This window comes from Phoenix dactylifera, chromosome 2 (assembly GCF_051530095.1).
Source record: "Phoenix dactylifera cultivar Ajwa chromosome 2, Ajwa_hap1_PhDact_Kaust_v1.1, whole genome shotgun sequence".
NCBI lineage: Eukaryota > Viridiplantae > Streptophyta > Magnoliopsida > Arecales > Arecaceae > Phoenix > Phoenix dactylifera.
Genome location: NC_143191.1, coordinates 36424102 through 36451316, shown reverse-complemented (window position 1 = coordinate 36451316; position 27215 = coordinate 36424102). Strand labels below are relative to the sequence as shown.

General features: G+C 40.4%; 2 protein-coding genes across 21 annotated transcripts in view; both read left to right on the top strand.

The window, feature by feature from the left end:
• The first annotated feature begins 325 nt into the window (after positions 1–325).
• Positions 326–15421, top strand: LOC103701494 (mannosyl-oligosaccharide 1,2-alpha-mannosidase MNS1-like). Of its 4 annotated transcripts, none has more exons than XM_026802375.4 (14): positions 326–665; positions 1223–1270; positions 1465–1653; positions 1745–1857; positions 5221–5286; positions 5476–5647; positions 6467–6556; positions 8383–8507; positions 8728–8793; positions 9031–9139; positions 9230–9328; positions 10920–11000; positions 11093–11263; positions 11425–13257. In XM_026802375.4, the coding sequence occupies exons 1-14, from the start codon at positions 510–512 to the stop codon at positions 11449–11451; spliced, it is 1512 nt and encodes a 503-aa protein (XP_026658176.2). In that variant the 5' UTR covers positions 326–509; the 3' UTR covers positions 11452–13257. The 4 variants fall into 4 exon arrangements, with proteins under 4 accessions (XP_026658176.2, XP_008781790.3, XP_088572331.2 ...); XM_008783568.6 differs by lacking the exon at positions 11425–13257 and adding an exon at positions 14769–15421 and having other exon boundaries at positions 334–665; XM_088716205.2 differs by lacking the exon at positions 11425–13257 and adding an exon at positions 14769–15421 and having other exon boundaries at positions 336–665; positions 1499–1653.
• A 4426-nt stretch (positions 15422–19847) lies between these two features.
• Positions 19848–27215, top strand: part of LOC103701495 (uncharacterized) — a 31818-nt gene continuing 24450 nt past the window's right edge. For 4 of the 17 annotated variants that reach the window (XM_089928936.1, XM_089928952.1, XM_089928951.1 and 1 more), the window contains exons 1-3: positions 19848–20723; positions 20847–20909; positions 23106–23180. The gene's annotated coding sequence lies outside the window, so the exon portion shown is untranslated. Of the gene's footprint in view, positions 20724–20846; positions 23181–23205; positions 23658–23813; positions 27210–27215 lie in introns of those variants that run through there. The other 13 variants (XM_089928947.1, XM_089928948.1, XM_089928944.1 and 10 more) reach the window with 11 other exon arrangements.

The window sequence follows — 27215 nt, the reverse complement described above, 5'->3', positions numbered from 1 at the left end:
ATTATAATACATTATTTAACATATAAATAATGGCACTTATTTTTATTTTTTTATTTTAAGTAAAAATAATTTTTATAATTCAAAACTTTTGCATCAAAATTTTCTTGTACAGTGTGATAGCGATTATTTCAATAATACAAAATTTGAGGTGATGCTTTTTTTTTTTTTGTGAAAAAAAAAGCATTTTTGAAGTGGATAATGGCTGTTACAACGGTCACTAAGAGTGGAACGCCGAGGGCAGATTTTAATCCCGCATAGTAAGATTTTATGCGCGAGTCCCGATACTCACTTCGTATCTATCAAGTTGCTGGTGGCGGTGGGCCCTGGAGTGGACTACCGGAAAGCGTACTCTTCTCCCTCCGAAGCCGAATTCGTTGCAGATATTGGACCATCGGCGCCGAGTTGTGGCCTCTTCGGTCCTTTGCCCGGAGGAGAGGAGTTCGCGAGGGAGTGAGGAGGACGATTGCTAGGGTTCCGATTAGGGTTTGGGTTCCGGTCGGCGGGAGGCGATGGCCCGGAGTCGATCATCTTCTTCGAGCTGGTGGCGGTACCTCCACCCCTCCTACTACCTGAAGCGGCCCAAGCGGCTGGCCCTCGTCTTCATCTCCTTCGTCTTCATCACCTTCGCCGTTTGGGATCGGCAAAGCCTAGTCCAGGAACAGGAGGTATGCCCCGATCTTGCCCTTCCATTCTTGAATTTTTCTCTGCGCTCTTCATTTTTCTTCGAATTTTCGATTTTTAACTAGACTTGAAGTGGCTGACGTTTTCTGTGGAGTGTTTGAGTGGCAGATCTGTTTGCCCATCATTCATCCACTAGAGACGCCTAAAAAATCGTCTTTTTTTATTGATTTAGATCATCTTTTCTATATTTTGAATCAGGCTATTACTGACAGCAGAGATAGATTAGTTTAAGGCATGGAGAAGGGTTAATCACTACGCATTGATAAAAAGTTTCTTTTTTGACCGACATTTTAATCTTTTCACAGATGTTATAATAATTCAAGTAAACTCGGATCTTTAGCTAGCTGTCTTATGTTTGTGACCTGTAGGGAATTATCATTCAGATGCTCTGCGTTAGTCTCTTTAGTTTTTTGAAAACTACCAGCTTTCACTTCCATTGAAATAGTTCGAAGAGAGTATTACAAGATTTACATAGTTTAGCAGATTTCTTGCTTCTAGTGAAAGGAAGTGACTATGAAGCTCAATATGATCTAATGCGCAGGCTGAGATTTCAAAGTTGAATGAAGAGCTGATCCGGTTGCAAGATCAGGTATAAATATAATTTATTTCACCGTAAGTTATCTAGCAATTTGATTTATCCGTTGTTTTCTTGTGTTATTTCAGTTTAATTAACAATTTGTGAATGCAGACTGTATGAACAATTTATTATTGTTATTTTCTTCATTGTTCTTTTGAGTAATAAGGAATTTCCCTCTCACTTAGAGATTTCTAATTTCCCCCTAGTTGAGGGAAGTAAAGGGGAATTTGGGATATTTAGGTGAACGCATGATTCATACAAATGATAACAAAATCATCAAAGATCTTGTCGACATTGATCCTATCAACGAGGAGCGTAGAGAAAAGGTGAAAGAGGCTATGCTTCATGCATGGGATTCTTATGAAAAGTATGCATGGGGCCAAGATGAACTCCAGGTTTGTCATATTGTAATCTTTTTTCTGAAAACTTAATTAGTTGAATCCAAAATGCTGCTGGCATTATGTGATTTTTTTCTTTTTTGGCCAGCCACAATCAAAGAATGGTGTCAATAGTTTCGGTGGTCTTGGAGCAACTCTTATAGACTCTCTTGACACACTGTACATAATGGGCCTAGAAGATGAATTCCGAAGAGCTAGAGAGTGAGTTATCGCCTTGACATGACAAACTAGTCTTTAGACTTTAGCACATCAAATGCACATAGACATCTCCTTTTATATGGGGTTTTTCTTACGTGCTTTCTGATTTACAACAATTGCGTACAAAAACGTTCTCATTGTAGTTATATTCCACACTTTTTCTCGAGTTCATTAAGTTTACAAAAATATGTTTTATGCATGATTTCTTCCGATCAATATGAGAAATTGAAACTATTTTGCATAATTAATAGATAAATTTAAATTGTGATATACATTTAGATTATGATTAGTAGGGAGCCACCATTTGTTTTGGTGGCCCAATGGATCTCATAGGCAATGTGACAACATGTTGGCATGGCTCATCTCTAATTTGGAATACATGACCTGACTTGACTAAGGCCAGGTTATTTGTGGACCGATAGCTTAGTCTAGTCTTATCTGAACTAGGGAATGTATTTTATGTTTTTACAAACATTTGCGTCTTATTGATATGTTTCATATGCTGAAAGCAATCTTATGTTGTCTTTATTCTTGGTGGACTAAAGAAACTAAGATCCTAATTGGACTCCCACAAAAGGAAATAAAAGATAATCATGACTTCAAATCTCTAGAGAAAAAAGAAAAAAAAAAGAGAAAGCTAGCAATAACTTGCTGACTGTATATAGCTGTAGTGTCTGTCTAAATTAATTCTAGACTGACTAAAAAAGAGGTATTTGTTGGCTGATTGCTAAGATCTGCAAGCTGCAACCTAGATTTTTCTGAGTTCCTGCTTACAGGCAAGATAAAAATGGGGCAATGCTGGTTGGCACAGACTGGCATGTGGCATGGCTAAGTGCCAGCTTGTGCAAACCACGGGCACAACATGCGATATACCATGTGAGTGTCAGGCTGGTACGACAAGGCATGTTGCATTTTTCAAACTTGATTTTGGGCTTAACTGGTGGCTGTTACGTGGAGCTTTATTAGCCGATCTGCTGTTTTATTAGGGAGACAACCAATTGTTTTGGTTCCCTATGCCTGCCACTTCTAAAAGAATTGATCAATGTGCACAATCTTTGTATATGTTGCTACAATAACTATGTTCTGCAAAGGTGCCATAAAAAAAAACACTTCATGCTACAGTAAGTAGCAACTTTCTATAATATTGGAAACCTACTCCCTGTGTTCTTGCTGAAAAAGTACCCTTCCAGATTGGTGCAGAATCTCTTAGAAATCTACTGTTTGCCTTGATAATTTTGTCATATTCACTTTAGCATTCTGTCTCCACAGTAAAGAAATAGCATCATAAATCATTTGTAAGAACTTATTTCCCAAAAAAGGAAAAGAAGCCCTTCTACTTCCTCTATCTTAGTTTGCTGGCATGCCCTGCAGGCAGGAGTTTTAAAGGTCAAATTTGATGATAGAGTTAGCAATGTAATGGCAGGTGTGGACTTTGTTATTAGAGATTATTGTGTGATGGTCAAGGATTAAGTCCCAGTGGAACATTAAGAAGGAGCATTGTCCTAAGTGTCAGGAACGGGCAGGTTGATGGCGCATCCCGTTCCATGGAAGAATCAGGATGACCCTGTCCCACAGGATCTGAATCATTGCTAATGATTGCAGGTTCTGTTTGGTTAAGTGCTTGGTCCATAAGGCTGAGCCTTGACGACCCTTGGGAGGGGAGTTGTGCTGCTATTTTGATCTATGGAGCTGCTGGCTTATGGGACGAAGGAGACTCTTTTACTGTTATATCTTGGATTGGTACAAGGGAGAAGTCACAGTTACCTTATCATCTTCTCCTTCCTGATATATGGAAATTGACATCTCTGTCTATGTTCCCCGCCAGTGACATAGAGAGGGAACCAGGTGGAGGATTGGACAATGCAAATGGCTGATAGGAGGTCTTTCATTGGGAACTCTTTGTGCATCCTACCTCTCAGATCTGAAGACTTGTTATTTGCTGATGCTACAGGCTGTTCCTTTTCTGGGGATCATAAATCTATATCTTCTACATAAAAGAAAAAGAAGAAAAAAAAGTGTCACCTCTTAGCTCGAAATTTAGAAAATTCTGATGTCTGAGTTCTGAATTCCTTTCCTATTGGATGTTTACTAACTCAATAGAAATGCTTGAAGTATAAAAAAATAAAGTGCTAGAGCTAACGAGCTGGCCTGGGCCAAGTTTTGGGCTGTTTCTTTTCTACTCAATCACATCACAGGATGTTAAATCTTCTCTGATGATAGAATGGTGCTTCTTAGTCCACTCAAATGAGTTGAGTCTTGAGCTGAGTCAGCGCAAGGTTATATATGCTTATGTGAAGTGGCTAGTTTATGAGCTTAGCTCATTTATGAGCTGGACTTAGATAAGCGACTCAAGTGCAGCTTGTGTTCCAATTGAATGAGTCATTTATCATGCCGAATCCAAACTGTTCATGAGTGACTCAGCTGATTTGCAGCTCTACAGATTATCAACCCTTTTTGTAGTAATTCAAAGGAGTCTATAGAAGTTTTTAAGGATTATGAAATTTGGTCGCGCTTTTTCCATTTTATACTTTAATTGATTGCTGATAGCCTTGCTGTATAGCCCTGTAACACTACGTAATTCATTGCATTCAACTTCAATCATCATTTCAATTTTTCTCTTATTTATCCCCACCAATTTGGTTTCTTAACTTGTATATGAATGGATTATCCTATCTGACAGTGCAACTTTGTTTTTTTGAAACTGCTCAAAAAAGCATCATGTCCATTTCTGTGTATGAGTTTGCAAGGTGCTCTCAAAATCTCTCTTCTTAGTGAGGAATAAAACCCTTTAGAGCTTCAAATGACTTTATGCTAAAGAAACATCCTGTTAGTTGTTTGCATACCTTTGTGATGTGCTCTACCATGCAATGCATTATAAGCAAGGTACGCCATACCGGCCCGTGTATGGCCCGAATCAGATGGTACGGGGCATAGCGTACTGTACCGTGTTTGGTACCGGTACTCGGTATGGGTGGTGTGTCGATACTCGGTATGCCAAAAAAATTTCGTACCAAACCGTGCCGACACGGTGCTAGTGTGGCACTGGTACGGGGTTCGGTACTGAGATAGCGAACGTTGATTATAAGACTTCCCACGGGCACATCACATCACATAAAATATAAATAAATTAAGCATGGATTTATGCTGTCTATTTGGTCTGTGCATTATAAATCCTAACATAATAGTATAAGACATTTATTAATATCTTATCACTTTTTCAGGATTTGTTAACAACACGCACTCTAGTGTCCATTGATCTTATATCAAGTATCCAATACTTCAAACTAGAGATTGTGTATCTTACTCTATAATTATCAATGCAGTTTTAATATGCTTATCTAAGTTACGATTCCTTCTTTATGGCAGATGGGTTGCAAACTCTTTAGATTTCAACAAGGACTATGAAGCTAGTGTTTTTGAGACGACCATAAGGTTGCGTTATAAGGTTTAATTTTATGGTTCTCTTCATTTCATAGATATCCTAAATGTTATTCTAAAGACTTCTGACAGTTTTGGGGGATAGGGCTGTCCGTTGTTTATTTATTTATGCCATATCATTATAGGGTTAGCCTACTTGGCTAGTTATTCTAAAGATGTTTGTATGCCTATGTTAAATTTCAGAGTTGTTGGTGGACTACTCAGTGCATATGATCTATCCGGGGATGAAATATTTCTTGAGAAAGCTAAAGACATTGCTGATAGGTTGCTACCTGCATGGAATACACCATCAGGGATCCCTTATAATAGAATCAACTTAGTTCATGGCAATCCACATAATCCTGGATGGACCGGGGTAATTTATGAACATCCTTGCTTTCCCTTCCTATTTATTGGTTCTACTCGCTATGTACAATCTCTTTATTGATTTGAATGAACTGGTCATGTGGGTCATGGGATTGGTTTGACATGGTATTGGTTTGGGCCTAGCTAAGCTAGTTTTTTCTGTTTTTATTTTCTAACTACTTTGAGATAAAATCTTCCGGGGTTTCCTTGGTGGAAATGTAACAAAGTGCATCCGACACTGCATGCTGAGTTTTAGTTAGAAGGATTTTCAAATATCTTTTTGATTATGTAGTTTTTAGGATTGTGTACAGATTTTCATCCTCAGATCTTGTTCTGTAATCTTGAATCTGTTGGCTACTTCTAATATTAAGACATGAAGTTTCCTGGAAAACGGCTTCCCTTGTTGATGGTCTCTTTGAATTGGATACTGCAGGGCTTTAATAAAACATTCATAATTACCATTAGCAAAGTACAACATCCACTAAGAATTTCTGAATAAACATACTAACCTTTTTTGCAGCATGATTAGCATAGAGTAGGAGTCCAGAGATTATTTCTTTTAGCTGTTCCAAGTGAAACTTTTTATTGTCATATTCTAGGCCACATCTGTTGACTGTTAAAACAAACTTCTTCTACTTGTTTTTTTGCACATTTTCCTAGTTATGATTGCATATCATATCATCTTTCTTATTCAACTTTGTGACATTGCTAGCCCTTTCCAACTTGCTAAGACTTTAAATGGTGGTTATCATCATGATTTAAGTCTCAAATATTCCAGTGTTGTGGATTAAATTTTTATTTATTGTGCCCACCCTTCCTTTTCTTGCAGGGAAACAGCATCTTGGCAGATTCTGGCACGGAGCAGCTTGAATTTATAGCTCTATCCCAGAGGACAGGAGACCCTAAATACCAGCAGAAGGTATTTCCTTTATGCTCTAGCAGTCTAGCTGGTTCCAATAAGTTATTATTGCTACTAGATTGTCTCTGGAGGCAGGCAGGCATGGGCTTTGAGTCATATATGTGTGCTGGGTTTCTATCATGGTCATCAGTAGATCTGACAATATTTTTCCCCATGTTCCATTGATTTGCTGTAGTGGTGCCTCTTCATATTGCATCCATAAGTCAGTGACTGCTACTAATACTTGTTTTTTTTCCTACTGCATTAGATGAGATCTTTCTTTATCACCCTGTCCTCACCCTTGTAAAGCAAGATCTTTATATTATTGATTCTGTGACTTGGGCTGGGGAGTCATGGGACCTGAAAATAATGTCACAATTAGCTGAGATTTGGATTTTTGTATATTTATCTAAATTGTTTCATGTGACTTGAGATTTGCGTCAGCAACACCACTTGAATTAAAGAGATGTGACTTCTAATGATCTTGATCATCACGTGAGTAGGTTCAAGGTTGATTTTGCCACGAGCACAAGAAATTGCTATATAACCACATTGTGGGAAAATGTCAGGGCTTGAAAAGAGTATTAGAAGGGGTAAATTCCTTTAACATACTATTAAAATGGTATAATTTCAATTTAAAGGAGATAGTGGCTAGCTATGATAGCTAGATTTGGCGAGCTTGTCTGTGTCACAATGTCTGACACACGTGTCTCGTATGCACATATTCTTTGTATAGATACTAGGATGCTTGATACATTTTTAAATATCCATACTTCAAGATGTGTACCCTCCATGGTATGCTGAATCGGTCTGTACTGGCCGATTCAGCCCGTGCTGGACTGGTCCGATACAGCGGTGGAAAACGGTTCCGGCCCCACTACAGAGGCATACCAGTGCGAACCGGATCGATTCGCACTAGTACAAGTCCGATACCGCATTGTACCGGTGCGAACCGATCGCAAGCGCACGGAAAGGTGCCCGCGCACGTGGGGCAATGCGCCCGTCGGGCGGCATCATGCGGGGTGCGGAGAAATGCGCGGGGGAAGCGAGCCCGCGCGCAGGGAACTATGGAGACCGGCTCGGGCTGTACCGAACCGGTCCGGATCCCCACCGGTATGCCGACCGGTACCGATTCGGCGTACTTTGGTACCCCCGTGTTGCCTTTTTAGATTTTTGGGAATCCAACTTACCAAACACCTGTCTGTGTGGCTATGTGACTCCCATATCCATGTTGACCCTGTCACAGGTATCCAGAATAATGTCATAAAATATTTAATTTTGGTTTATAAAAAGAAAAGGCAATTTCTTATAGAGCTTTCATGATCTTAGGAATTTAAATGCATGTTGAATCTAAGATGCTTAAAGTTTTGAAAGGGTCCTTTTGACTTTGTTGGATTGAGAAGGATGTATGGTTCAATAGTTTTGTTGTCTGGAAATAATTTCCTGATTATAGGAAAACTGTACACCCCATTGACCTATAGGGGTCTATGGTGGAGGCACAACATGATAGGGAAAACAATGCCCTGGATGCCTAGATGAATTGTTAAGCTTGAGCTAACCTTATATGCATTCCAGCCACTTAAGCCAATCTTATTACGGTTCTTGATTTATATTTGGATCCTTTATATGTGAAGTATAGAAATTATTTATAGATCATTATGTTCTAGAATGCTTTGGCTATCAGGTTTCTGCAGAGCTTCCTTTCAAATAGGAGTCCATAGATTTGTGAAGCCATCTGTCCGACGCATGCTTTTCTATGATGATGCGGGATGTCATTTTATTTAAAGACCCTCAAGAAGATCTCAACATTTTTTGATCTCTTTTATGAGTATCATTATCTTTTTCAGGTGGAGAATGTAATTATACAACTTCAGAAGACATTTCCAAGTGATGGTTTGCTTCCAATCTTCATAAATCCTCATTCAGGGGCAGCATCATACTCAACAATTACATTTGGTGCTATGGGTGATAGGTAGTCCCAATTTCTTAACTATGATGTTGCCGTGCTTTCCTATTGATTTTGTTTCCAGGAGATGGTTCTGTTTATTTTTCCTGTTAGGTTTTACTTGATCTGTCTTTTTCTCAAGGTCATATTTGCATGCCTTGTTCTAATTGTAATTTATTTCCTAAGCCATTTATCGGTGTTGATCCTTGTCAAAATGTTATTAATTTGAATATTTTACAAATTGCAGCTTCTATGAGTATTTACTCAAAGCCTGGATACAAGGAAACAAAACTGAAACTGTGAAGCATTACAGGTGAGATCATATCATTATTTTCCATTATCAGTTCCCATAATCCCTGTGGTAATGAAAATGCATTGACATATCTGCCTCATTTTAATTTTTTAGAACCTTGCATGTGATCCTTGACTGACACATAATACTCCGCTGCACAAGATATTTTTCATTTCTCAAATGGCATTCCTGGAGTTGTGGTGCCTAATAAACCAAAGTACCATGCTTTCTATTTCGTTTTTTTAAATTTTAAAACAGAAAAATGTGGGAAACATCCATGGAAGGCCTGTTAAGCTTGATCCGGAAGACTACTCCATCTTCTTTCACATATATTTGTGAAAAAAATGGTGGTTCTCTGTCTGACAAGGTACCTTGTTTTGGTGAATGGTAAGTTTTTCCTTCTGAATGACATTCACTATTTTGGATTTTAAATTGCTTGAGTTTCCAATATTTGCAGATGGATGAACTAGCATGCTTTGTTCCAGGCATGTTAACCTTAGGATCTTCGGGTTATGGCCCAGAGAAGGCAGAAAAATTTTTATCGCTTGCCAAGGAGGTATATTTTTATCATTCCAGTAGCATACACATAGAATTTATTCAAGTTATCATTAAAAAAAATTTTAACCACATGTGGTGCTCATTTTCAACTATACACAACAGCCTGCCTAAAAGAGCTTAGGGATGTATGAATTTAGTTATTCTACTAAGTTTATTTCATCTTCTTAAAGAGATACAGTCCTTGGGTTATTTCTTGATAGGTCAAATTGTACCTCAGACATCACCTTGCCAGCCAGTCTCCCACTGTTTTCTGTGTATATACTTGGTCTCAACAATTTAAATTGGTCATGTAGCCAAAATCTCCTTGAAAAAGAACTCTTTCTGCTGGTTATACAACCCTGCCTGTTGTACCATTAACATCGCATAGTGCATCTGACTCATCCTATGCTTGTTTCATGTCTTGTTGGAGAGTTATATACTGACCTTTGTGGCTTTGTTTATAATGAAAAACTCTACTCTCTGTATGTCTTGTGTATGACTCTGATCAAAGTAGGCCTAAATCAGCCTTTCCACATCACCTCTCAATGAAACTCCAAACTAGCTTCTTCTTTGAGTACAGTTTTAGCTGCATCAGTGTTCATTTTGGGCCACCCTTAGCAGGTAAAATTCAATTTTTGAAACTATATGTTCTCTTATGGTGCATAACACTTTTCATGATACTTCCCAGAGAAGATATGTACTACTCTTTGTAAAACAATTGAAAGATGCCAATGCATTCTTATATTTGCTCTTTGCCTCAAAAATCCACTGATTTATTCCAAATCATCCATACCTTATCATAGCTTTTTACTCCAACAACTTGAGAGATTCTTTTGCTATCTGCAATACATATGGCTTATCTCCTCCCATACTTTCAAAGACTGAAAGCACTAAGTAAATAGGTGTTCAGAATAGTTGTCCTCTAAATTAGTCTACTAAGTTAATTGCAAGCAGATATAACTAGAGATGTTAGAAGTGATTGTATTCAAACTAAGTAACCAAAATCTTCTACCTTGGGTGCTTGCCTTTGGAATCTTAACCCCCCCCCCCCCCTCTCTCTCTCTATCTATCTATCTAAAAATCTTAATTCACTGTCACATCTGTTTCAGATGCCTCCATTCTTCTCATTAATTAAGTGTCAGACATTTTTACAATATATTGCCAAAGTGAACCCTAATGTTGTCACAGCATTACCTTGAACCACATACTATAGACTTACTTAATATGCAGCACAAAATGGCTCAATTTTGAAAATTTTAAAAGTTCACATTCATTTAATAGATGCTTGCAAGGCGATTCCTCTTAATTTGCTTATGTTTGATGCTATGCTTTCCCACCCCTTCACCCGAACCCACCTTCCCTCTAACTCTTAATTCAAGCAATGAAAAAATAAGAACTCAATTTATACTGTCTTATAAAATTATCTGCCAAGTATCAAATGCTTTTGACAATTGCAGAAGTCCATTTTTTCAGCCTTATCTCATCCACATTGCTTTATTTTTTTATGATGTCTGCATATGTCTCTGCATCCTCTTGTTCTGTTACTGCAGTTTTAATCTAGTTCATTGTCTTTTTCTCTTTCTTTAATTAGAAGGTTTCTTCTTATGCAGCTTTCTTGGACTTGTTATAATTTCTACCAATCAACTTCAACAAAATTAGCAGGAGAAAACTACTACTTTTACGTTGGAGAGGTCAGATAATCTTTTGCCTTTAAATCATTCTTTCATGTAGTAGAATCATGATAGATTGCGTTTTTGTATTAAACATTGGTACATAAATGCAGGACATGGGCATTGGCACATCATGGAACATACTAAGACCAGAGACTATTGAGTCACTTATGTACCTTTGGCGTTTCACTGGGAACAAAACTTACCAAGATTGGGGCTGGGACATATTCCAAGCATTTGAAAAGAATTCTCGCATGGATTCTGGTTATGTTGGACTGAAGGATGTAAGTACCCCACCTAGCCATAGATTTCACCTGCTTTCATGTTGGTTGTTGGCATGGTTTACAGTAAACAATTGTGTTCCTTCTGGATGGTACTCACCATGCTTGGTGGTCCTTCAACATGAATGTTGACCTAGTGAAACATCTGCCCTTTTTTGTGCCAGAAAAAGATGACAAGAGAATATTATTAATGCACAAAAGAGTCAACCCATACAGTCGGAAGATCCAATGTCACAAAACCAGGTGGAACTTCCTTGATCTGAGCTTCATAATCATCCAAAGTTAAGGCATACTTGGCTAACAAATGATCCACCTCATTACCAGAGCGAGGGAATTAGGAGAGCAAAACTACACGAGCATCTTTAACGAGAGAACGAGAATCTTCAAGAAGAACTCCAATCTCATTATGAGAAGTATTTCTTCTGTGCAACCTCTACATTTTACCCAAGGCATCTCCTTCAACCTTGAAGCCATGGAAATCAATATCTAGCCCAACTTCAATGCATTCTCTGACTGTTGAAGCTTCAATAGTTTTGCTTTTGAAATATTTCTGCATTCTTAGCAATGGATGCCAAAACTTTTCATCTTTATTTCTACAAATTATACCATTTCCATCACAACCAGTTTTATCATTTAAGGCTCCATCGGAATTTACTTTTATTTTGCTAGATGTTGGAGGCCTCCATTTCTCTTTATCTGAATCCTTCCGAACAGACTCTCTTTAATCCTGTTGCTGAGTCACATAACCTATGCATTCCTCCACCAGTGCATAAGCTTGATCAACCACTTATGTTGGATGGGGTAATCTATCATTATAAACCATTCCATCCTCCCCTTCCAAATGTTCCAGCACAAGCCAGAATTTTCCACAAATAATCCTCATCTTTGATTGTTCTATTCTCTGCAGCAAATTGGACCACCATAGCTCAAATGACTGAACATTTAAGAATCTATTTTATTAGTCCATATGCCCCGCTGCTGAGTTTTATCTATATGCCTACACTTGCTGTGCTTCCTTGCAACCTTGTAAAAAATGGACACCTTTTTTGAAACATATACATGATTTCAGTGGTTTACAGTCATTCTGTGGCTGCAGAAGATTGGTGCACCTTTCTGGGGATCGTATTGTGTTGCTGGCCAGAAATTAATTCGGATGCACGTCCAACTGTCCTTTATAAACCAAACACCACTCAGTGCATTTCAGATCTGTAATTGTGTCCGAGACTGCCTATTTCAAATCAGGCCAGGATGGATATGATGGACTTCATGGAGTCGCTATTCGCACATATTTACCTAGCCTGATTACTTAAACGTATGGATCAGCCGAGTTAATTAAGTAATAATCAAGCTGGGCACTAATCCATACTTTAGTTTTTTCTAGTTGCCTAGGCAAGAGTGCTGCTATATCACCCCGGTGCATCCTTGGAAAGAGAGAATCCATTTTTGGTGGGATTGTGGAGTTAGGATCAGTGTGTAGATTTAATTTTTCCCTCTGTGATTTTTCAAAAAATGGGATTTATAGCCTTTTTCAGGGTTCTTTTGGGGACACAACATTTTCCTGTAAGTAATTATGTCTAGATGGATATATCCATTTTTGCTCAACCTGTACCTAGCTTGATTCCTTCATGTGGTCTGGAGACCAGGTCATCATCATATGGAGGTGCATCTCTCATTCAACTTGGCTTATAAGACCTGTATTTTCCAATTTAATGCTGGCGATCGTATGACTATCGTTTGTGTCTGACCATCTAGCATAGTCATCGTCTTCTCTAAATAGCACTGCACCCTCTGAAACTACATGACATGTGCAATGGGCATGATTTTAACTTGTTTGTTCTACATACTTCCTATTACTTTGGATCACTGGATGCTGTGTAATCTTTTGCTTTTGGCTTTGTGTATTTTGTAGCTTGATTTTGCGGTAAATTTTTATGTTTAGATATCTTTATACCTCATTATAAGAGCCCCCATCTGAGCAACTATCAAGTTTGTTTTCACTGCCATTATAGCTACTTCCATTCATGTCTTTTCTTCCTCAATGAAATGAGCAGCTCAAAAACATAAAGCAGAGTTGAAAGCTATCCAGCCTAGTGTTTTTTTTTTTGACACATTCAGGAAATATCATTGGAATTTCTTTTTTATGTTCTTGAATTACCAAGATAACCTTGACCTCTTCAATTGACTGACTGGATCTAATTTGCTAAGACAAATTATAAATGTCCAGTATCAATTGCATAATTCTGTGTTATGTTCCTGAAGTGATAATGCTGAAAAGCATAGTGATCGGGGAGCAAAAAAACATAGGAAAAGGTGTATTACTTTGCTTGGCACATTGGTTTGGAGGTTGTCGAATCCAAGTGGGATAGATTCCTTTTTCGAGGAAGGATATGGTGGTTAGGTTTCTCAGATTGCCTCCTCTATAGAGGCAAGGATCAAAGGTTGAATAATTTCAATCTGTATTTTAAGAGTTTAAGGTTGGTAGGTGATATTAAAGTGTCGGGAGGTTTCAAGTTTGTCTGGGTGTCCTGGAGACTGCTTTCAAAGATGTACTTGCTGCTAATGAGAGGCTGAAAAGTTATGGTGCCTGTCTCTTAGAATTAATTTGACGGACTGGAGATTGAGGAGCGCTGCTTGCTGCTTGTGCTCTTACAAGCCTACTGCATTTTCACCTAAGAGAATTGAGTAGAAATGGTGGGGGTGTGAAGCAAAAGGATGACCTCCTATAATGACCTCAAGAATGGGGTTTAAATTGTGATATTTAGGTGCTGGCTTGAAGCCCACTGTTTTTTCTTAATGACATCCTGGGTGCTTGTCTTCCTCTCGTGCATAGGAAGATCCTCACTTGTGACAAGCTGATTAAAAGATGGAAGGAGGTGGATAGCTTTTGTGGATTGTTTTAGGTTTGAAGCAACTCTTCACTTATCCTGTTGAAACATTGGAAGAGAATTTGGCCAACTGCGACACTCCTTGATTTTGTCATGACTCCTCCTAGACAGCAGCTGAAGATGTACCAGTTGGGGAGACCAAATAAGATGCCTGATCCAGTTCGTTGTTTTATTGTTGATTGGAAAAAGTGCAGACTAAATGTTTCTGGGGAAGTCAGAATGTAGTGGTGCCAGTGGTTCCTTTTTTCCCCATTAGGTAGAGTGACTTGTTTTTTGAAAAAAAAAAATGGAGGCAGTGTGGGGGGGGGGGGGTTGGGGGGGGGGGGGGGGGGGGGGGGTGGAGTTGGTAAGTGGGTTTTTTAATAAAAAATTATTCTTGGTTCATTTGTATAAGTTCTTGGTCTGAAGATTGTTATTTCTTGTTTCAAGTTGTCTTTCTCATTCATATTATTAATCTAATTGACTGATGCTAAAGAAAACCTTCTACAAAAAAAGAAGAAGAGAGAATCACAATCAGAATTTAGTAAGGTGGCTACTCATTTTCCTAACTGTAACAATTGCTGAGACAGATGAGTTCAAATTTTGCATTGAATTAGATGATTTGTGATATTGGGGTCGTTCAGGTTAATACAGGTGCAAAGGACAACATGATGCAGAGCTTCTTCCTTGCAGAGACACTCAAGTACCTTTACCTCTTGTTCTCTCCACCATCATTCATCTCCTTTGATGAATGGGTTTTCAACACAGAAGCCCATCCTCTGAGGATCATTCCTCGAAGTGATAAAGAAGAAGGCCTTGGAGCAGATAGAAAAGCAAATGCAAGACTTGTCACGAGGCCATTCAGCAGAAAGCATGGAAGAACTGGATATAGTTGAGCATATTCATGTAGGATTTTGAGAGGCACATCTCATTTTAGCTGTGTTTGATTTACGTGATTCGCAGTTTATCAGCTGGCAGAGACCACAACCCTGGAAAGACAATCTACATGATCAAATGAGGGGCTGATGGGACCTGGTAACATTATAGTTATATTTGCTGCAAGAGGATGGCATCATTCACAATTATGTGATACCAAGCTTATCGCCAATCTTCATTTGAAGGATATATTTGGGTCTTCTGAATTCTGATGGAAGGTTTGAGGTCAGAGTATTAGACTCTGTTATACTTCTCATTTATATTTTTTATGTTATCATTCAGAGACATCCAAAAAACAAACAAAACACAAGCATAACTAAGCTTTAAATTTAGATTTTAATGCATTTCATTTCCGGACTGACATGGGCTGTTATCAATTTGCATGGTTCCTATAGGTTCTATGCTCGTGATCTGCTATAATATTTTGCCAGATGCTTTCCATTTTATTGGATAAAATAAAGGACCTGTATTTCAAATAGCAGGGAGGCAATAGTTTTCTTAATGAACTGAGAGCTTGTTTTCTAGTACAAAGCCTGCTACCGTTAATTAAGGGAAGCATGTATCTAAGGTCTAGAGGGAGACTACCCATTAGAAATATTAGAAATGAATAGAAAGAAATTGCTTTCTTTTGTTTGACTGCTTGGGTTGTATTTACAAAGGAAATATTAGAAATGAATCTTGTACTTCAAAAAAAAAGAAAATAAAAATAAATTAAAAGCAGGGGTTTCAAAAGCCGAGTGTAAGGATTGTATTTACATAGGAAATATTAGAAATGAATCTTGTACTTAAAAAGAAAATAAAAATAGATTAGAAGTAGGTATTTGAAAAGCTGAGTATAAGGTCCATCACATCAGATGGCCTGGACTCATCCGCCCGTGTGGGTACCATGTAATCTCGCGGTCCCCACTAAATCCACAGATCGGTACCTTGCTTCCGGACGAATTTGGAATCTTGACGGCAAGCGTGGTCCCCCAAATTGAAGGCAAAAACCTCACTCTTCCCCGTCTCCAAGGCTCTCCACCTGACCTAGCCTCTAGTGAAGACTTGATCACCGAGCCACTAAGGTGGTAGCACTGTTGGAACGGGACTTTGGTTTCCACCGGTGCGGTCCAAGTTCAAAACACGCGGGCGTCGATTAAATATAGATATCGGATGCTCTCCGCCTTGGACATGCTCGGTGAGAGTGCTTCTGGTCCAGCTGGTACTAAGGTGGCACTGGAGTGACGTACTTACATATGGGGTAACCCATGGGTCAGAAAGGGTATGAGCAAACTTTTTACCCACATCGAACATTTCCTGGTAGAAGGGGGGCATAGTGAGGGTTGCTGCACGGATGAGGTTCTCCTCTCCCTCTCTTTTTTTCTTAGGAAAAAAAAAGAAAAAAAAAAGGGAGAAGACTTGATCACCAACTTTGCATCTCAGTGGCCATGAATGGATCCTTGGTGTCCCTCCCGACTTGGTGGCCATGACTGGATTCCATGGTGCCCCTCTTCCTCTGTGGCCATGATCAGCGTTCTAGGCCTCCGCGCCCTTAATCCGGCCGCTGGTGTACGGCAACTCCAACCACCTGTGTCCCGTGGCATATCGCACCACCATGACTACAATCGGTTCAGGCTGGACCGGACCAACTGCACCACCATTGCCTCCTATTTATGGCCTTGACGTTTCAGTACAGGGGCCTGTGGCTGTGCTGATGAAGCGAGTGGGGAGAGGAGAGGTCCTCAATGGGTTGCGGTCTGTTCAATCATTTGGTTCCAGCTCTCCTTTAATCAAATCAAGTTCATGAGCAGAGGAACTTGCTATGCTTACAGTGCAGTGGAGCATTTGATTGCAGAGGTTGGGAGGTTGCTATATGAGTTCAAGAGCTGCAGAAACGATGGCAGTGTTGCTGTAAATAATAAGATCTGGTTGATCGCTGCTGCTGGCTATCATACATACGTGCGATGAGGCAGCCATCCCTCGACAATCAATGGGCTATTCAAGCTGTTGCTTTGAGCCTCAAAGCTCCTAGGTTTGTCCGCTAACCATATCTCCCACCTATTTCAACAAATCTAACTTCTCATGCCCAAGTTCCATCCTTATTGATCTTTTTTAAGATATGCATTATGTTATCTTTTGCTTCTGCTTTCATTGTCTGAGACCAGCGTCACATTCATTTCGTTCTCTTCTGTTTGGCTATTTTAAAAGCATGATTTAGTTTCACTTCGAAGTTAAAGTGGATCTAGACCGCTTTAGCTTGTTGAAATATTTAGCTTCGGCGATGGTGAAACCTATAAAATTTATTTTTAGCTGATGTCCATTCTTCTTCGCTTGGTCATGCTTTTCAGTGGTATGGATTCAAAGGTGGTGAAGCTCACTCAGAAATCCCTTCCAAAGTCTAGAACAAAGACCTTTGAACTACAAGGAGGAGAAAGATGAGCATACCTTCTGTGCCGGATACACTTCAAATTCTGAAAGAGAGGCATAGACTTTAAAAGTCAAGTAACATTACAAGGTGAAAAGAACGGAAGAAATTTGACTTAAAATGAAATCGCAGTACTCTGCTAGTCTGAATTCATAACTTTCTATCAGGGTGCTTTGCTTAAATTGAGGAGGAAATGGAGTGGGTTCTATCAAAATCTTCATCATACTGAACACGAACCGATTCATCCTCTCTCTTTGAATCAAAACCTTGGTGACAAGAACCCAGCAATGCTTCATCGACTCCATGGTGTCCCGCTGGCTTATCTTATGCTCGAAGCAACAACCTTATGGAGTTGCGTCGAGCCTCCTCTCCCGAGTCGATGAGGAAAGTGATTGATCGAGACTCCAACGTTATGACCAGACTGATGCATGGAAATAGTTGCTTGAAGGAGGGAGATGCCCCAAATTCATGCTTATTTGAAGTCGGAATGCATTCCCCATACAAATCCACAAAATTTTGCAGGAGAATGTTCCCTGGCAACCAGAAACCATTCCTCCAATCATGATGTCATAAATTGAGTGCAGGAGAAGTGAGAGAACTGGGAATTGGTTAGTGATACAAGGGACTGATCAAATTGGAAAGAGAAGACTAGCAAGAGTAATAGCAGAGCCAATTTGTGGTGGTGATCATGATAGGCTACCCCCACCCACATAATCCTTAGGAAGCTGGAAAAAAACCCAGAAGTGTGGTCTTGATTGATGGCAATAAGCAAACACATCCCAACTTCATTAATCATCTTGCCAAAAGCATCAAAATTGAACTTTTGATGACCCATTGGGGAGAAAGGTGAGTCTGGCTCATGGGATCTTCATTTTAATGATAGCTGATCTGACCAACTTCAATAGCACTGATGAAGAACCAGAGAATGTGCTAAAATTAAGGTTGCATGTCGAAATGACAACAGATGATGAGCTGAATGCTAGAGATCTCAAGAGGAAACTTTAACAGGAGCTGCCAAGCAAACTAAAGAAACCAAAAACAGCAGAAGAGTGATCTTGATCTAACATCAGTACCAAGGAGGATGAAGATAATAGAGACGACAAGGAAGATGGTGTACCAAGTCATCTGATTCGAGCTTCTTGAATCCATGGGTGCATTTTTTTCCTGGAGACCGGCCCCTACCGGCCACGCTCAATGGTGGTGAGCTTTTTGTCAGAAGTCCCTCCCAGATTCGAAACATGTGGGTGTCGTTTAAATGTGGGGATCAGATGCCCCCCGCTTGGTCTGTCTGGTGGTGCTGAGGTGACATACTCACATATGGCGCAACTTACGGATCGGAAAGGGTATGAGTAAATGGATGGCCATCCTGTCTACCCGAACATTTCTTGATGGAAGGGGGGCCCAATGGAGGCTGCTACGCGGGTGGGGTTTCTCACCTCTCCACTCCCCCCCTCCTTGTGCATCGATCCAATGGTCGTGGATGAGATAATGGAGGTTTCTGGATCCTCTGAAGGGCTTGTTTTAGGAGTGGCTGAGGGCTGTTTTTAAAAGGAGTTTGCTAACGGTCAAAAAGGGCGGGAACGTGAGACAGGATGTTGGGTTAAAGGTTTGGTCCTGCCCAACAGTATTTTTCTGGAGGCATTTTAGTCCTATACTTAGTATTATCTATTCTGGAAGTATATCATATGACCTAAATTACCACCTTCTATCCCCAGGTACGGTTATATGTATTACTGTTGGAAATGATTTATGTTCTTTTTTCCATATTTATCTCCTGCATTTTACTGATAAACCGTCACTTTTTTTTGTGTTTAGTAATGAAATTCTCTAAAAAAATATTGCATTCTTATTAATTTGTTCATTGAAGTAGTCAACTTGTTTTTAGCTTGGCTGATTGGCGTTGCTCTCAACTTAGGTAGCTCCAAGATTCATTCTCTAATGGTAGCCATCACTCCCATATATCTGTAACAACAACAACTACTATTACTATTTTGTATTATAACTTATTTTTTAATTGCATTCTAAATAAATTGCATAAAATAAATAAATAATACGTGGGTTAATAATTAACATTCTTCTTATTTAGGCTTGTTTTTGAGAGAGGTTCAAGATTTAAATGTTGACAGTGGTACATTACACCTATATTGTTGAATAAGTTGTAGAAAGTAAATAATAAATATTGTTTTATTGACAGGAGTAGAAGATAGCAGCAATATATATATATATATATATATATATATATATATATATATATATATATATATATATATATATATATATATATATATATATATATATATATATATATATATATATATATTATGGTCATCCCTAGATATGGCATAGTTGTTTGTTATACTTGGTCGAATTTTTTACTCATCTATATATATATATATATATATATATATATATATTTATAAATTATAAATATTATGGTCATCCCTAGATATGGCATAGTTGTTTGTTATACTTGGTCGAATTTTTTACTCATCTTCCATTGAGTTTGAACGGAGTCAGGACAAGTGCAGACATAAATTGGAAACTTACATCTAAATCTATCGCAAGGGGTTGAATTTCACATTTTCCCCCCCCCTTAAATTTGAACTATTCTCGGCAGCGCCACTGCCGGAACGAGTCCAAGCTCAAGGGTTAAATATAGTCGGTGATATGTGATAGTTCATTCCTCAAGTTTGAACTAGTTCCGGCATTGGATTATTTCTAAGGATCCCCTGAAGTCTTCGTATTAAATTGCAGTCCCTAAAATTTTGGCAGAACGGAAGTCCCCTTTTATATACGTCCTCCCCTGCTCTTAAGAGAGAGGGGCTGAGGGAGGGAGCTCGACGAGTAAAGAGTTTCCGTTTCCTTTCCCGATTCCTAGGGTATTCCACCGACTCCAATCGCGGTTCCCATGGCGGAGGTGATGGACATTACCGCTGAAACCCTACGTCGCCGCCGGGACCGGAGAGGAGGGATAGCTCAGCCGGAACCCTCCACCGCCAAAAATAAGGGATCGTGGCTCAAGGGAGTGGCGGATGACCACTACGACTCGAGGAACCGTCCGCCGCCGACGCCGCCTCTCGGATCATCGAGGATCGAGTGCCTCCGGCGGAGCCCACCCCGTTACGGCAACCGTGACCGTCGGCGCTCCCCCTCGCCGGTTACCACCGCCGGGGACGATCAAGCGGTCAAGAAGGGATGATGGTGGGTATGATAGGCGCCGTGGTAGTCCGGTGAGGGGTTTACGGTCAGAAGATCGAAGGTGAGTCGAGAACTACGGTGTAATACATCAAGTATCGCGTTTCCAAGAACTCAGTTCTTGGGGGTGATTCTGAAACCAATTTTGTAGATAAATTTTCTCATCGTTCTGTCCGTTTGCTGCTAGGAATGACTATGACGAAACTAGTTTAAAAAAGACTGCACGGTCTGCGGGTGCGTCGTTCATGAGGTGGTTCTTGAAACAAATTCTTTGTTATTCTTTGTGGTATGTTTTGGTTATCTGTGAGGCTACTCTACTGTATTACTTGCTTGTTCTTTTTCAAATTCCAACGGAGTCCTGTTTCTCCTCCATCCAGTTGCGCTTCTGTTCTTAGTATGCTAATTGCCTTTGTCTTGTGTTATGCTTTCGGAATTGCATGTCTTTGTTCGATCAAATTTCAACATATTAGGCATTTTTGTTTATATTCTTCAGCATCTGGTGCATGATTGTTTAGGTTTCCTGGTTCCGTCAAGCACGCAAGTTTGAATGTAGTTTCTTGGTTAGCTTATTGACTTAGCATAGTGTCAAATGCACCTTTCTTGTTGGCCTATACTTTTTAAATTGGTCGGTGTGAAAGGTGGATCAATTGGTTTAAGAATATGGCTATATCTGAAAAGACAAAAAACAAATCTAGAAACCTAATGGTGTTTGGCAGTTAAATCTTGACAAAATTGTGTCTATATGTGTTTGTAGGGACGTCAGTATGTCAAATTGAACACATAACCATATCCATTTATATTAGCTATATCTATATTTGGTTGCAACTGGGTATAGATATTGCATTGGATTGGATATAAATAATTCTATTTATGTCTCTAGAAGGTTATGATGATTTTTGAGAATAAGAAGATTATGACAATTGAAAGCTTCTATTTGTGATATCATTTCAGACCTGTATAGCCCTTTCAAAGGTTTAATTTTAACCGCCCAAGATGGCTTTATGATATTAGCAAATGGATTCTTAAAGTAACTACTTTCTTATTGTTTATCTTTTTTCTTTTCCTGTCCATTTCCCCTCTTTGACGGAACACTTGCTGTGCCGTTGTCATCTTTATACAAGCCATCTTTTTCAGCTTTCTTATACTTTCTTCAGCTTCATCTTTTTTTCATGCTAATAGTGCAAAATATTTGCTTCATGGCATTTTAACATGTGTTAGTTTTTATTTTCTTAATTATGTTACTACTAGATCTGTTTTCCTTTTTTTCAATTTAATTGACAAGCTTATCGGACTTTGTTGATGGCTCAAGCATGAAAAAGTTTGCTCTTTGCCATGGCTTATATAGTTCAATCATTGCCCTCATTCCTTAATATTGTGTATCTTAACATTTTTCTTGTTTAAGTGGTTACCATTTTTTTTAGTTTGTTGTGTTAGTATATTGTTTTCTCTTGTTTCCTCTCTTTTTTCTTTTCATTTTTGAACGTCTTTCCCTGTCTACACTCATTGCATGCCCTGACTAGAGCCTTTTGTTCCCTTGTAAACTTCACGTTAATAGATTCTACTAGCCTGAAGCTGAAGAGGTTGCTTTATGTGCTGAAAAAGGGCACGATGTGCATTCCTCTTTCAGCCATTTTATCTTGCGTGCATCACCACATTCTGGCCTTGTAGCAAGGAAGGAGCCAGGGGTCATTATGTGGGGCAGTTGCCATTTCTATAAAATTTTAACTGTCTTCTATTATATACATCATGTGCTTTATAATTATAATAGGAGCACTTATTTTTATAACTTTAGAAATTAGAATACATTGATCTAGTAGGAAGTGTATCCACTTTCTATTTTATATGTTGCAGCTGTGTTCTTTTAATACTTGATATATTTCTGAGCAGATCATACTTATGCATCAGCAGGAAAAAAATCTTATGCATCCATGGAAAAAAGGAATATTTGACCTTAAAAAACCCAAATTTTGATATTGGCTTCTTTTATCTCTTTCCTCCTTTTAAAATGCTGAAGTTTAAATTTAGGATTTCCTGAGTCAATAAGTCAATTAACTGAGTCAAATTTTGAGGAGATTAGAGTCATTTGGATCACAATGCTTCGGTGAAAATGCATCTACTAGCCTTGTTTATGTTGAATCTCCTTAAACCATTCTAGGTTTATTCTAAATTTATTTGTGAGGAATCTGTTGTTCTGCATGATAGTGAAGTCCAGGATTTCTGCATGCTTTAATCAGTTTGCTAAGCTTTTGAATGTTTTTGGTTCTTCTCAATTAGATCTGTGGAGTTTATATCTTGTTAGTTATTTGGAGAGTTTACATCTTGTGAGTTTTTAGGACAAAGTTTTCCAAAGATATAGGATTTGCTTAACATATTATGTAATGAGATCGTGTTGCATTCCATTTGAGATTGTTTCTGCATCAGCATGTTGTAACATTAATTCTTCCAGGAAGGCTTGATGCCATACAAGTGATTTCATCCAAGAACTTGAGGATGATATACTGCCAGCTGAAGTAGAGAATAGGTAATTAATATTGAGAATTTTCTTAATCTTAACAAAATGCATGAGTATTACAGATGATATTAGCCATCATATTCATGCACTTGAGCTCGATAATGGTGATTTGGTTCCTTGGTTATTGAGCATTTGATAGGAACTTCAGCTTTATTGGTTGTTAGTTCAAGCATTTTTCTGACTTTGTAGGTACTCAAAATACAGATTGGATACATTTGCAACCCAAAGCATGCTTATTTTCAGGCTTATAAGGAGATTGTTACAATTTGCTTTCCACTTCTTTTTTTCATTCTTCTTTTCAGAATGTCATTTCGTTTTAATTAGTACTCTGGGCCGGTGTAGGTGAAAGATAAATATCATCCAGCTAATTTGCGGATGGTTATGGAATGGTAAGCTGTTGGCAGGCATAGTCGATGAGAATAGATAGACTAAATGCTGAAGAAATATTGGATTTGAGAAGTGGCATTAATCATTGCCACCTTGATGGTGCGTGCACACAGGCACAGGGGCAAAATTTCATATGAAATCAAATGTTTATTTGGATTTCTCCTATTTCTTTAACAATTTTTCAGTTGCTTTACTCAGTTATACCTACTTCAACATAGTAGCCCATCTTATATTTGCTGCATTTACATTATACAGAAGGAAAGGGCATGCTAGGACTGCTGCAAAGAAATTTTTTCTTTACTTAGAGGTGGAACTTCGGACCTGCAAGATGTTTATCACAGCCTATGCTTGTACGTGCACATATAATGTCTAGCCTTGTTGGGGAAAAAATGGACCACCCCACAAATACAATCAGAGCACGCGAATCCGACGACAGGCATGACCCCGATAAGCATGATCTCGGCATGCACGACTTCGGCAGGCATGACCTCAGAAGGCCGAGCTCAGAAAACCAACTTCATAAGGCCGAGCTTATAAGGCCGAGCGCGAAACGCCCACATAAAGAAGGAAGCATCAAATCCTCCATATTCGGAATCAAATCCCGCAGTCTTCGCCACCACAGCTGTCAAAATTTGAATAACTACTATCTCAACCGATTGCCTGCTAATTTGAACGCCTGTGCCATCTAAGGTAACCTATTTAATCCGAGATATGCGCAATCGCAATCAAGGGTGAGTAACCGTCACACCCCCTCCTATAAAGAGGGGGGAACGCTGGCGAGGCAGGGCGCTTCCTCCAAAAAGAGGGACTTTCTCCATTACCTCCCCGGCCATTACTTTTCTCCATTACCTCTCTCCATTACTTCTCTCTATTAATTTTTTTTTTCTAACTTAAGCATCGGAGGGCCGGCGCCGGAACCCTCGGCCACAGGCTTCTTGCAGGTCCGCCGAAGACAGCCATCCGCCGCCGCACCACCAGCCGGAGCTCCTCCTCCTCAGTCCACGGTCATTCCCGGGTCCAATTTCCAGCAACAGTTGGCGCTAGAGGAAGGGCCCGAGTCGTGATCATGAGACTAAGGAGCAGTGGAGTCTCTTATACCTTCCGGCATCATGCACCAAGTTCTGGACGCTCAGTCCAGAATCCACCACCAAGACCTCCGGCAGATCAAGTTCCACAAGTCCAACCCGAGCAGTTCGACGCGCTGGTGCAACAAAGTCCAAACGCTAGCCACTGCAGTCCAAAGTCTGCAACAAGTGGAGGCCCCTCCTGTGCCTCCTCCACGGGTTCACGTTAAGCGGAGGAAGAAACTTTCTCCCGAGCCATCTCGAATCAGGCACGGCTCCCGCTGCAACGACGTGGGACGTGGGGGGAACCAGTGAGAAGTAGTAGCCCGAGTCTCACATCAACAAGTTGGAGGGGAAGAGAAATAAAAAATGAGATCTGAAGGGAAAAGAGTAGGAAAGTTATGAAGTTTTAAAATGGGATTGTAAGCCTCTGTGGCAAAGGGTACAGTGTCTGTAACAGAGGACCCACCAGATTCTTCCCATTAAATCCCATTGCCGTTCAAACTCTTCTCTTTTGTTCTGCGATCAGGACGAAGGCTACGTGTCCCCACTTCCCTCGTTCGGATCATCAAGGCCTGCAGCAAGTAAGAGACCAGCATGTACTCCCTCCTCATGGGTGTAAGTCCTCAGGACGGCGCTCAGTCGCCAGGCCAGGAAGGCCCTTTTTGGTAGCAGGACTAGATCCCGCATCGAAGGAACGAAACCATGCGGGGGCATGGTACCTACACGGACCCTCCCAGAGTGGACAATACCTCACGACGCAAGGCCGACCTTCGTTTTTCATGACCTTAACGGCTGGTGCTTTCACTAAGAGCCGAGCTCAGAAGGCCAAGCTCGAAAACCGAGCTTAGAAGCATGAGCGCAGAACGCCTCCCCCAGAAGGTCGAGCTCAGAAGGCTGGTGCCGAGCTAAGTCCTGAGGGACTTCGAAGCTCGGAAGCCATCAAAATATCTCCAAAAGGTACAGGACGCCACTTTGGCTTTAAATAATTTCAATATTTTACCTATTTTCAGGTCGGAGAATGCAAAAGAAGACTTACGAGTATCTCTATCTCCAACGTTGCCCCGCTCTGAGTGGGGGCGCACGATCGCCAACGGATGAGGCCCGTCTCCTGTATGTATCTCCAATAATGCCCCGACCAAGCTCAGGATGCTCGACCAAGCTCGGGATAATCCGCTGAGTCGACCGCGAGCTAAGGTTTCCTCGACCTCGGGAACTACTCGATGACGCCCCGACCAAGCTTGGGATGCCCCGACCAAGCTCGGAACGCCATTTCGACACCATTCAACGCCCTTCGACGACATTCAACGCCTCCTACGACAACGCGCCCCGATCTGAGTAGGGGCACCCTGCTGAGTTGACCACAAGCCAAAGAAGGCCGCTGAAGTCGACCTCGGAGCAGAGTCGCTTAGCTCGGCTTAAGGCCGTTAGCTTCGACTGCACGAGAGGTACATCCTACTTGGCATATACATCTCCATAGACATTTGGCTATATTATAGGACGATCGACGATTGGACTACTTCCTTCGCCCAAGCCAAAAAACAGCTCGAACTCGGAAGTTGGGGGATAGTGTTGGGGAAAAAATGGACCACCCCACAAATACAATTAGAGCACCCTAATCCGACGACAGGTGTGACCCCGGCAAGCATGATCTCGGCATGCACGACCTCAGCAGGCATGACCTCAGAAAGCCGAGCTCAGAAAAGCGACCTCATAAGGCCGAGCTCAGAAGGCCGAGCGCGGAACGCCCACATAAAGAAGGGAGCACCAAATCCTTCATATTCGGGATCAAATCCCGCAGTCTCTGCCACCACAGCTGTCAAAATTTGAATTCCTACTATTTCAACCGATTGCCAGCTAATTTGAACGCCCATGCCATCTAATGTAACCTATTTAATCCGAGATATGCGCAATCACAATCAAGGATGAGTAACCGCCACACCCCCTCCTATAAAGAGGGGGGAACGCTGGCGAGGCAGGGGGCTTCCTCCTCTTTCCTCCAAAAAGAGGGACTTTCTCCATTACCTCCCCGGCCATTACTTTTCTCTCTTACCTCTCTCCATTACTTCTCTCTATTAAAAACCTCCCTCTGACTTAAGCATCGGAGGGCCGGCGCCGGAATCCCCGGCCACAGGCTTCTTGCAGGTCCGCCGGAGACAGTCGTCCGCCGCCGCACCACCAGCCGGAGCTTCTCCTCGGTTTGCGGTCACCCCCGGGTCCAATTTCCAGCAACAAGCCTCAACTTCTTTTGATGTTTGATATGTAGTAGGCCTGGCCAAACAGCTTTATCATCTGCATTGATTATTGATTTGAACTCTGAGGATGAACCAGATGCTGATGGTGAAAGAAAAGGATACTGCAGGGATCCAGAAAAGGAAAATAATCTGCTTTTCTGCTGTCCCCAAAGCTTACCCAATTAATTCCGAACCTTTGGCAAATTCAAGAAGGCACTGTGCAGACTCTGTAGGAAGCTCTTTCATGATCCTGAATTTGTTCGTAAATATCAGCTTAAACGCCCCAACCTTGTGATGGAGCTGACCTCGATGATTTATGAGGATGTGCATTTGCATTTTAAAAACTATATAAAGTATGT

Excerpts from the sequence above, each read along its gene's own strand:
- LOC103701494 (XM_008783568.6), top strand. The coding sequence starts at position 510 with ATGGCCCGGAGTCGATCATCTTCTTCGAGCTGGTGGCGGTACCTCCAC. Across the intron at positions 5,648-6,466 it reads ATAATCCTGGATGGACCGGG|GGAAACAGCATCTTGGCAGA; the intron begins GTAATTTATGAA and ends CTTTTCTTGCAG. Across the intron at positions 6,557-8,382 it reads ACCCTAAATACCAGCAGAAG|GTGGAGAATGTAATTATACA; the intron begins GTATTTCCTTTA and ends TATCTTTTTCAG.